Below are 11,933 nucleotides of genomic sequence, written 5' to 3' on the forward strand. Positions count from 1 at the left end.
ATTTAATAGGATTTCTTGGTACCCTTTACACAGGCTTGCCCTTGATTGTAAAGTGCCCTCTGCAATCAGCTAGTCCCAGTCCAACAGAACAAATAATTGTCATATCAAAATTCTAATGTGATATATTCGAACAAGAGTCCCATTTGCTCCTCAGGCTCCTATGCGGTTGCTAATTGACTTAAGTTCATATCTATATTAATCTCTTTGCAGGGAAGATGGAAGGGAAAGGGTGTGTGAGGCAGGAGGAAGAAAGGTGAATTTGTGTGTGTTTCGTTTTTTTTTTTTTTCCAAGTTAATTCAATAAAATCAAACTGCTTTGTTTAGAGGGTAAATTTCCAAAGCTTTGTTGTATTGGAAATATTCCCGTAGAGTCTGTTTGCCAAAAGTGTGTGCATGTATCTGTGCAGTGTTGTCTTTTTTTCAAGCTTTTTTTTTTTACTGAAATTAAGGGTCTAATGCTCTTTACAATGGCTTTGACTTTGCTGGGAGCTGGTCTGTCCATGCAACCTGATGCTTTTTTGTCTTGCACCTTGTGATTTTTATGGGTCCCAGTGCAGCAATCATTTAAGTGCATGTTTATCTTTAAGCCTACTATTAAATCTAACCCGATTCTGCAGAGCTCTTAAGATGATGCTTAGGTGCTTTTCTAGATCAGGGCCTTACGGTTGTGCAGGGAATAAATCTTAGCAAATAAGAATGGCAGCAATTTCCACTTTGATAAAAAGTATAAATGATAGTTCAGAATACTGTGGAGTCAGGACCTCTTATCTTTCATATTCCATCAATTAGTGCTTAAGAAAAAAACAAACATCTCTAGCAGACTCAAAAGCAGCACTTCTAAGCAATTTATAGAAAACTGGAGTGACTGCCGGAATTTTGATTCCTGTTTCTTTTTTTTTAACGGCTTAATATATTGTTTACTATTAAGCAGTCCTATTTGAATAAATGTATTACGTTTTGTGTACGTTTTTTAAAATATGAAAGTGAAAGCTTAAGCTCATTCTTCTCCTGGCTTTACTGATGTACCAAAAGATTGTGTTTTTTATTTCTGAGATCTTTCTAGCTGGTAGAGTTCAATATATTGATGTTTTGCTTTAAGATACCTACAGATTTTAAGATGTCTGCAGATATTTTAAAAGCTCTGCAGATCTTTGATATCTGTACTCAGGTAATTTTACACAAAAGAAAACAAATCTAAGGTAAACTTTAGAAAAATGAGCCTTAAACTTGGGTGGGACTAATGCTAAATGATTGTCATGGAGCATTTTTGCAGGCTTAATGTTTTATGCTTTTTAGGCAGAAATTGTTACCATGTAGGTTGTTCTTTTGTTATTCAATCTTTATCTACAATTAATATTTTAAGTCTATTGTTTCATCCTTTTTTACTAAGCATATCAGCAGATTCTTCAAGGAGGCTGTTTGTGGATGGAGAATTTGTAATCTATCTTCCCACTATTGCAAACTGGCAGATCATATGCATACACTGCTTACCCAGTGGCGCTGGAAAGCCTGATGAATTTGCAGAACTAACAATCCTATTAATCCATACACAAATACTCAGTGTTGTATATTCAATGTGTTGTACTATTTATGTAACATAATCAGTGTTTTAGATCCATTCTTTTCTGTTCTTGTCAGTCCTTTCAGTGTTAACAGCATCCTGTAAAATTTAAATATATGTTGAATTGTCCCAGCCCCACCTCAAACGTATGAAGCCATATTGTATTTTTTGGTGGCATGTACATCTGCTTTATGCATTTGTACATCTGATGTAAATTTAAAGTATTTTTAACAATGTGTGCCTTTAATCTAAAGTGGTTTAAAGTAAACAGCAGTATGTTCTATGATAAAAAAAATAAAATATTTTAACCACCATTTCTGTCAAAGGCATTTATTTTCTGTATTAATCATTATTTTTCTGAAAACAAGCACTAGTAGACAATCTCACAATATACACGATTTTGCTGAATTAAGGAAACAAGTTCTGCCCTATATAATCAGTGAATAGAAAGGGATGTTTTTCCCTGTGTATTTTTCCTGTCTTTTGACAGATATTTTCAGCCCTCTTGAACACGCAAAAGGTGTAGGGAGACTTAGCTTCTCAATATAAGCACCTAAATTCAGAGTCCAGAATTAGGTGTGGAGAATGACTTTCTGGTGTGGATTTTTTTTTTCTTTGGTGTGTTTTGGCAGGGGGATGCAGAGGGATTTTTTTTTTAAGCTTCTTGCCTTTTAAGCATCTTGCAAGATGCTGGACTCCTTAGTCTCAGTCTAGAAAAGCATTTCAACAGTGCTTAATGTGCTCTGCTTGAAACCCTTTAAGGGGAAAAGGGGCTAAGTTAATTATTCAAACTGAGATAAATCGATACGATGATTATTTAAAACAGGCCCCTGTATGATACTGAAAGCAAGTATTTTTCAAACTGTTGCGTACAGGTAGCGTACTGGCAGAGCAGTCTGGTTGTGATTTTGCCCCTCGGTTGTCCGCGAGCGCGCAGAGGAAAGGATGGTGCCCGCGGGCCGGTTGTCCGGGGGCGGGCAGAGCCCCCAGGGGCCGCGGCGAGCTGGGGCTGGCGAGCAGGAGCGCTGAGGGAGCCAGGCAGACGGCGGGAGAGAACGTGTTAGCGTTGCCACAGTCGCCGCACTGCCTTGGTCGCGCAGCGCTGAGCGTCAGGGCAGCAGCCGCCTCCGCTCTTTCATCTCCAGACTCTTGTTATGCTGCAAAACAAATACAGTGGGAAGAAATGAGGACATTTTGCTGCTAAAATAACGAGTAAATTTCCTAGAAAATAACATCTTGGTGGTTAGACCTTCCTGTAACAGTAATAAACAATGATTAGGAGTTTGGTGCTTGGATGTTTTGAGGAGACGCTGTCAAAGAAGCTTGCTTTTCTCACCTCTATCCCTTTTACTTGCACGCCCGCTCACTCTTCTCTCTCAACTGCATTTTACCTCTCTCTTGTGGGAATGGAGGATGCTTGTTTTCCAGATGAATTACTTACCTGTGTAGTGTGCATACATAGCCAAGGTTATGTTTACGATGCACTTTTTTTTCTTTTTTTTTTTTCCTATACTGAGTACTGAACCAAACTAAGTAACTGCTTTTGAGGTGAATTAAGATTGCCCAGATTTGCACTGGAAGCTGTTTCTGTGTGTGTGCAATGTAAAACACTAAAAAGCACTGACTGACAAATATATTGAGTTGTCTCAAAGTGCCAGGCAGTAGTGGGAACTACACATTGAAAAGAAACAACACAGTCATTGTGTAATTCTGACATACTCATGTACTTATTTTCCTGTTTCCTTCTAAAAACCAAAATAAACTTCAATATTAGACTTAAGTGTTTTGGGCCTGACTTTATTGCCTTTTTTTTTTTTTTTTTTTTTTTTTTTTTTTTTTTTTTTTTTTTTTTTGTTTGCAGGAGTCTCTTCAGCTCTGACAGACCAAATCCGGAACTGTGCTGAGTGCTTTCAGTTGTCCTCTGAAATATGCAGTGAAAATTTCAACATAAGTAACTGGAAAAAAAATGTAGAGCTGGAATAAGTCTAGTGCCTGTTCAGGTGAAAAAAGGCAGCTAGTTGTGTTTTCCCGTAGCAGCACGTGTCCACCAATCTTGTGCCAATTTATGTGGAAGAGGAGATGGGAAGCAGCTGAAGCGTCCGTCACGCTCTGCAAGCCCTGATCTGAGAGGCAGACGGGTTGTCTCGTTATCCCATGAGTTGTCTTTCAGCTTCTGCGTGCCGTAATTTTTTGCCTTACCAAAGGGGAGCAAATATCCTTGGGGGAGACGAGAGCAGTGAAGTGGGGCTAGCGTTGCCCCCAGGCCCAGGGGTGCAGGGTCTCTGCCTCCATGGTCCTCAGTATGATTCTGGCCCTTCTCCCATCCAGGATGCTTGGGGCTGATGCATCGAGATTGTTTGATGCATGAGGGAAAGTAGAAAAAGAATCAGGCTCTGTTTTCAAAAAGCCCCAGTTTAAGTTGTTTCTCCTCGCAGCTAAGCGAAAGTCTTTCAAACAGTAATGATCAAAACTTCCCTGCTTCTGGCTATGCAGATGATTTGCAATTTGGGCAAAGTAATGAAACGTCAGATTTTGGTTAGCACGTGGTTGTCAACTCAGACCATGACTCTGCAGAGACCAAAGCACCTACCTGCCAGCCTCATTGGCGGCAGGAGCATTTGTAAAGTTTTGGCCATCCTCTGCGTGGGTAAGGCAGAGGGGCTTCGTGTTTTATCTTCGATGGGTGCAGAATCTCTCTAGACACCCGCGGTCTGTTGGGGAAAATCTCTATATTTCCCTGCATTTTCCTACCCATCTGTTTGTAGCCATGTGCCGCCTTTCGATTTCTGATTACTCTGAGTTCTTTGAAAGGAAGCCTAGAGGTATTTGTGTTTATCCCACCTTCTGATTTAGCTGGAAAATGCAAGTAATAACGGAGTGCCATCTACTGATTGCAGGTGGTATACCTGTTTTCTTTATTTTCAAGTGGAAGAACGTGCTGACTTTGAGGATGTCCTTCAGTGAAGAGGTAAGTGTGCATATCCTGAAGAAGACTGGTTTTGATTATCGCCTTTGTTACAGTTGATATTAACTATAACAACACAAAATAGGAGCATCCTAAGTAATTATTGGTTTATAGTATACTTTCATATATTGTTCTTTTTAGTGTGATTATATTGATATTTGAGAGGAAGCTTCTTGAGTCAGGATTTGTGCCACTGAGTCATTGACTTATGTCATTTAAATATATATGGCAAAAGGTTGATTATGTTGTGCTTATGCTATTTTATGGAAAATACAGAGAAGGAACATGCCAAGAAGAACAACTTCCTTAGTAAGTTTTATTTTTACTCTTTTGTAAGACTCGTATTTTTAAACAGTTGAAATTGATGTGGATTACTTCATTCCAAATGTTTGAAGGATAGACTTAGTCCAGCCCTAATATAAGATGCAGAATCACGAGAAGCTAAAGCTCTGCTCTCTTACAAGTTGTACATACTTTAGTTGGTTGAGCTGGGAGACTGCTGCTTTTCTCACGCACTTGGAGATGCTGAGTGTCCTACTGAAAACCACATCTAATACGACAGCTTTGGCAGGCTTTTGGTGCCCCTCTTTCACATGGGGGCAGAGTAGGAACATTTTGGGGCAGAGTAGGAACATTTTGGGGCAGAGTAGGAACATTTTGAGGCAGAGTGGGAACGTTTTGGGAACTAGCCATAGCCTGTATGGTTTGTCATGGTTATCAGCAATTTGAACCTGGCTGCTACATCCTTAGGATCCTCTACCTATTCAGCTGTGCATGGGCACACTATTAATGGCATTCCTGCGCCATTCAGATATTCTTGTGCTTTCTGGGATGTCCAGGCCTGCTGCCCAGGTAAGCTTAGGGAAGGCCTGTGGCACACAGCCCTCTCCTGGGGTGGACCACACTGACTCTGTCAAGGTTTGGCACTCACCCCCTCAGATCAGAGACATGAGACATAACCAAGGCAAGCTTAGTAGGACGTTTATTGATTGATGAATACACAACTAGGAAACTGGCAAGGCATCAAAATGATCAATAAGCTATGTAACATACTACTGGGATTAATTCACAGTTACATAGTTATGCAGATCATAATGCAAAAATACATTGTTGTGAGTTGTAGATCACAGATATAATCAGTCACATGTATGGCCAGTGCTCAATTACAGTTCTGTAAGTACTGAAGTGTCTGATCCCCCCAATACCAAGTCTTAATGGTCACACACTGACAGAGTCCAGCAGTTTATCCCAGGTGCCTCCCTCAGTGTCCTGGTGGCCTTGGGTCCAGTCAGTGTTGCTGTCAGCTGTAGGCATCCACACTCCTGCCGATGGAAAAGCTAACCTCTGTCGGTCTTTGATTTTACGCTTCCTCCTTTGTTTTTCCTGCATTTGGACCCACATTTTTGCCACCATTGCACCTCCTTTCTTCTGACAAAAYCATTCTGAAATAGTAATTTTCTCCCCCGTTACTTCCAGTTTTGCTACATCTATACACAAATTTGGTATTTCCGATACCATTACCTAGGCAATCTTGGCCTTATATGGTATTATTGATACAGTTACCTAAATTTGGGTAGCCTGGCTTCCTTAAATTCCTGTATCTGCTTTGATTTAGTTTACTTCATCCAGTGACTAGACATAACTATTCTACTTCAGCCTTGATTCTTCTACAGGCTCCAGCTGAGCACACGCAGGTCTTTATCTGCCAGTTTACATATCAGAGCAGCAGAGAAACTCGCTTTTCACACCTCTGCCATGGCAGCTGCTCAGGCCTCAGCTCCTGAGGGCTGTGCGCTCCAGCGGGATCTCTTACTCACAAGGCAACCCCTGGTCTGACTGACCTCCTCCAAGGACACTCAGACCACTCCGGATGCTCATAAGCTCAATCCCTTCCGGCTGGAATCCACCATGTCTGTTAGGATATCAGCATATGTAAGAGATTCAACCGGGCATTCTTTTCTTTTCAACCAAGCAAAGCATACGTACAAAGAATAAAAGATTGAGTAAAAGAATAAAAGGATAAACGATACCTTTATCATGACTAATAACAGCTGCAGGATTATGTGCATTAAGCACAGAGTAGCAGTAGTTTTTGGAGGCCAACCCATGAATATGTCATACCAATGACATACAACTAACAGTTCCCTATCAGTCCTCAGTTTTAAGTTTCTTGTTCTCTAAGGTAATCATCAGGTTTGCAACTTGTTGTCTGCTCTCTGGTTTGTCAGCTTCTTTCTTTCTGTACACTGTCATTTTGTCCAAGTATTTTATCCCCTGTGAGGTCAGTCAGTTCCCAGAGAGATACCGTTAGTCCGCTGGCCTGAAACGGAACTCTGCTTTTGAGAAGGTACAGTCTGCAGGGCAACCGAATATGCAACACCAGCTACGGTGACAAACATGATACCACGCTTACATTCCTCTGCTGGAGGTACAGAGGTTGTGTTATCCTTCTGCCATTGTAAGTGAGGCAATACTGATTGAACATAACCCACTCCGTTACCAAATCCTATTGGAGTTCCCATGCTAACTTGTTTCCGTTGACATACGGCAATATTCTCCTGTGGTCCAGAAGGCTCTATAGGTTGTGCAGAACTAACGCATACGTATCATTCAGTTGTCCATTTTCAACCACTGGGTGGTCAGAATTCTTGTATTCTTATGTGCACACCATTCCCTTTTAAATTGATGTTCCTGTGATCCTTTACCCAGGACTTCTTGGTAAGCTGATGCAGAGCTTCATATCCAATGTTCATGTCCTTCTCATAATTCATCTCCTAACCCCCAGCATATCAATGAAGAGTCTAATCAAGATGAAAATCTCTACCACCCAGCTATTAAACCTTTTAATATGGGATCTCTTTGTTGTACTCCTGGTAAGTAGTAAAAACCATCACAAAAAGCATCTAAACACTAACTCAATGTTTCAATAGCTAGCAATTGCGCTCAAATGCAATAGATGGCCAGAGATTTAGTACAAAAATCTTCAAAGTCTTTTGTGTGTGTGTGTGTGTGTGTGTGACTTAACAGCTGCTTTTACCACATGCTACACTTGGCTATTCCAGGTGGTTATTGTAGTTTTATCAGAGAATAGTCTGAAATTTGTTACCACTTTGTACACAATTCAAAATTCCCCCTATTTTACTTTAGGTGTGAGTTTCAAGGTCAAACTAATTTAGTATTCCAGTTTCTGCACCAATTCCTCCTAAAATGGTGCTTGCTAAATCTCAAGCCATCTAAACCTTCTGCATGTTTTTCATGTCACTTGCCAGGCAGCCATTATGCCATGTAGATAAAGAGCACRCTCTGGATGTATTCTAGAATAGTTCCAATCTAAATATCTAATTTATTAGTTCCATCATGTTGTTCCATCAGTTCATGYTCATTTAAAGGTAAGATCAGTTATTTCTGGAAGGTCTATGAACACATACTTACTATTAGGAAACYAAGCATTTGAGGACCTTCCCATTGTCTCAAGGCTTAGTGTTAAAATTCTATTGATACCTTTCCCTGAGGAAACACAATAATTAACAGCAGCAGTGATGTTCCAYGTCCAAACTTTTGCTTTTACACCTAGAAGACAGCAGAAGAAGACTGAACAGCGCCCAGAACACTTTGATTATATTCCTGGCACTGTCTTAGATCAATGAGGAGCACCTTGAAGATGGGTCTTGCTGAGGCTTTCTGTGGTCCACAACTGTGATCAATCTCTCACACACATTCAATCCTGAAAAATTAATCTTACTTAAACATTAGTCAGAAACATTCTCTTTGACTTCCCATCAGTGGAGTCCCATCTACCCATTATAAYCGCTCCTTTTTTGTTTCCAGTTAGCACTGAGTTTCCCCATCCATAAGTCATAACTACCCCTAAATTTTCTCTTGGCCTTCACCTTTGTATCTGAGGAGTCTCCAGGACCATGGCTCCCAGTGGGATTTTCCCACTGCTTTATGTTGGCTCTTCTGTGTTCATGAGCTGTGTAATTCTGAATAGCTGATTGCTCCAGGATCAAAGCAGTACRTGGAGCACCCAACTGTTTAGCCCATTTTTTGGCACCAAAAGAGATCTTGTCCGTTTGTGTGGGACAGCCATGTGGACACAGCTCATAAGGGCTATATCTAGTATCCAGCATGTTCTTTGTTTGTATAGCCCAGCACACAAATGGAAGTGCTTTGTCCCAGCTCTGTCCTCTTTCTTCAGCAATTAACTTCAGTCTTAACCCATATTTCCTATCATCCATACTCCTCGGGGATAACAGCCAATAGGTCCATCAAATTAATTGATGTGTGCCCATCCCTTTAAGGAATTTCTGTACTGCTGCATCTATGAAGTGGCTTTCTTTATCAAACAGTTAAGAACGGAGAGCCAAATTTGTTCATTATTTCACACAGACACCGAATTGCTGTATTTGCAGTAGCTTCATGTGCTGCTATTGCCTCTATCCATCTTGTTGTTTTATCCATGGCAACAAACAAGAACTGATTGCCCCTCTTTGATCTTTTTAAGGGGCCCACAAAATCAATTTGCCACTCTGAGTGGTGCCCATCCCCAGGTGTTGAAGGCATTACCCAATACAAGCTTACAATTCTTTGCAAGGAGTTTCCACCATCCGTGTACTCCACATCCCTGGATTTCTGCAGAAATCACGGGAATAGGGAGTCTAAATCCCATCCTATTAAGCCTTCGTTTTACCCTCTGAGCCTCCTCATGACTCCTCTGTGCTTCTGTACTGGTACTGGGACTGGAAGAGAGTCACCTCATATTCTTCATTTACTAGCCCTGCTCCTGTTCTGCTTTTAGTCCAGTACTTCACCAACTTGGTGACTCCTGTGATCTCTTCATTTTCTAAGGCGGTAACACAATACAATTTTCCTTTGGACAGATCTACCTTGAACTGAGACAGGAAATTCATTCCTAAAATATTTGGTCCTCCTTTAATCAGAATTATCTGCCCCTCCAGTTTATCTTCTCCTATGCACAACYGGGCTTGTTGTGCAAAGATGTAGATCTTTTCCCTTCATTCTTCCCCCTCCTACTCCCAAAATCCAGACCGATTTACCTGGGACTGGAGGACCTGGGTAATCTAGTAAAGTTGCTTCTGATTCTGTATCAACTAAGAAAGTATTTGCAACTTCCCACCCCCCCTTCAACAGACATCGTACCTCCACGTAGCCCCTTCCCCCTGAATCCCAAGTCAATGTGGCAGAGGTTAATCCCACTGACACCAGGGGTAGGGACTTCTAATCTTTAAGGTCCCTTAAGGATGGGTACAGTTTTCTCTTTGGAATAGGAGGAGGAACTGATGGCTTCAYCTGTTCCAGTTTTTCCCAGACCTCCTCTTGCTTCATCCCCTTTTCCTGAAGGATTTTTTTCATTTTGGTAAGTAAAACTCCTGTGGGCTGACTATCTAGCTCTTCTTCATTCACCCCCTGATTTATTAAAAATCTCCAAATTATTCCTCTAGGAATATACTTCCTAGCCTTTACCCCTGTGGCTCCCTTCTTTGCCTCTCCTTTTCCACTCGCTCCCATAAGCGTCCCCACGTTCTCTAACGTAGCCATGCATTCACCAAGGGGCCGGCCGATTAAAGTAGATCCCAGGCTGATGAAAAATCCCTTATGCAGTTCTGGAGCACGGCAGGCCAAGACCCCTATGTCTCCTTGTTCGGCGTTCACTCCATATATGTCAAAGTCAGGGGTCACTGGCTTCTCCCTTTGCTTTAATACCCGGAGTAGCACATTCCCACACACATAGGCTGATGCCTCCTGGACATCTGTCCAGGGCGCCCCCTCCATGTTGTCTTTGAGGGGCTCATATTCGCCCAAATTTCTAATCACCAGCCGTAGGATTTCCCCCCCGGATGTCTCGTTGGCGGGCAAGGCTCTGATGATTGCGCCTACCTTTGGCCAAGGCAGCCCTATGGCTGTTACCACCCGCTTAGCCTCCTCATACGTGAAAGGAGTGCACTGYTCTAAAGTCCAAATCCTGTTTACCCACACAGGCCAACCCTCCTTCTGCTTCTTCCAGACCTTCTCTTTTCTGGACATATCCCCCACTCCCTGCGTTTTCAAAGCTATGTCTCCCTCTGCTGGTCTTATTTTCCTAGGAACCGCAGCAGCTACCCCAGGTGCTGCAGAGTTTTCCTTGTCCTCCAAATTCCAAATATCCCCATCCCACGTCTCTGGGTCCCAATCTGTCTTACTCAAAGCTGCTACTTTCCTGTGATCCAAACCTTTCCCTAGAGCTAACAACGTACCCAAGCACTGCACTTTTTTTCTTAATCGGGCATTATCAGCATTCTCTGCCCTTAGTTTTTCTTTCAATTCTCTTAATTGCTCAGCCTGTTCATTTAGCAGAGTGTTATCACACCGCAGTGCTAGTATCTCATTGTGAGCCACCTGCAAATTATTTTGCAAGTTCTTTATACATTGCTCTTTTTCTTCTACTGCTGTTTGTAAGGTACTGGCCAGATCAAACAACAGCCACTGCAGAGCGGAGCATTTCTTCTCTCCTTTAGGATGATACATGGATATATAATTTACCCAGTGTCTTTCAGCAGCTTTGAGAGTGGGGTCCTGGCCAATAACTTTRTAATCCCAAGGATCCCCTCCATGCTCCAGCATAGCCTGCACTAACAGACCTCTCTCCTCCTGACTGTGAGAGCTTTCYGACTCCTCTTTCTCCTTCGATTTGCCCCCCCTCGTCAACCAAGACATCTTAGTATCACTTAGCTCAGGTTTGGTACCGGCAGCGCCCTGCACGAGCCCACGCTCACTGCTGCGGTTTGGCACTTAAACCCCTGCAGATCAGAAGCAAACTGATGAAGAAGTTTACCGAATGATGACACTCAGCTAGGAAACTGGCCACGCAATAAAGCGATCTATAATCTAAGTAACACCCCACTAAGACTGACTCAAAGTTGCTCAGTTATGTGGAACTACGGAGCCGGGAGTTGTAGATCTTAAAGCCAACGAGCCGCACGCACGGCCAACGCTGAGCTGCAGCTCGGGGCGCGCCGAAGCGCCCGYCCGCGCCCCCCACACCGAGCCTTACGGTCACGGGCCACGGAGCGAGTCCAGCCGTTATCCCGGGCRGCTCCGTCAGCGTCCGGGCCCAGGAAGGCTGCCTGCTGCCGCCGGTCTTCGGCTCTGCACCTGCTCCTCGCTCCTCCTGCGTTCGCACCCACCTTTTGGCCACCCTCGCACCTCCCTTCTCCTGCCCAGGCCTCCCTGATAAACAGCCTGCCCGGATCTGCTTTCTCCCCGTTGGCCCCAGCTTTGCTACACCYGTACCTAAACGTGGCGTTTCTGATACCGTTACCGAGGCGACCCCCGCCCGCCGCTGCCTCCCACGGCGACTAGACACAACACCCGCTCCCGGCCGGCCTCGCCGCTCCCCCGCGCTCCAGC

The 11,933-nt window shown here is 43.1% G+C and overlaps 1 protein-coding gene across 1 annotated transcript; it reads right to left on the minus strand.

Annotated features, from left to right (window-relative positions):
* Positions 1-9,647: 9,647 nt before the first annotated feature.
* Positions 9,648-11,457, minus strand: LOC146593078 (uncharacterized). Its single transcript, XM_085309890.1, has one exon. The coding sequence runs from the start codon at positions 11,238-11,240 to the stop codon at positions 9,765-9,767; it is 1,476 nt and encodes a 491-aa protein (XP_085166016.1). The 5' UTR covers positions 11,241-11,457; the 3' UTR covers positions 9,648-9,764.
* Between the last annotated feature and the right edge of the window lie 476 nt (positions 11,458-11,933).

Source organism: Rhea americana, unplaced genomic scaffold (genome assembly GCF_003343005.1).
Source record: "Rhea americana isolate MKP2758 unplaced genomic scaffold, rheAme1 scaffold_306, whole genome shotgun sequence".
Taxonomy (NCBI): domain Eukaryota; kingdom Metazoa; phylum Chordata; class Aves; order Rheiformes; family Rheidae; genus Rhea; species Rhea americana.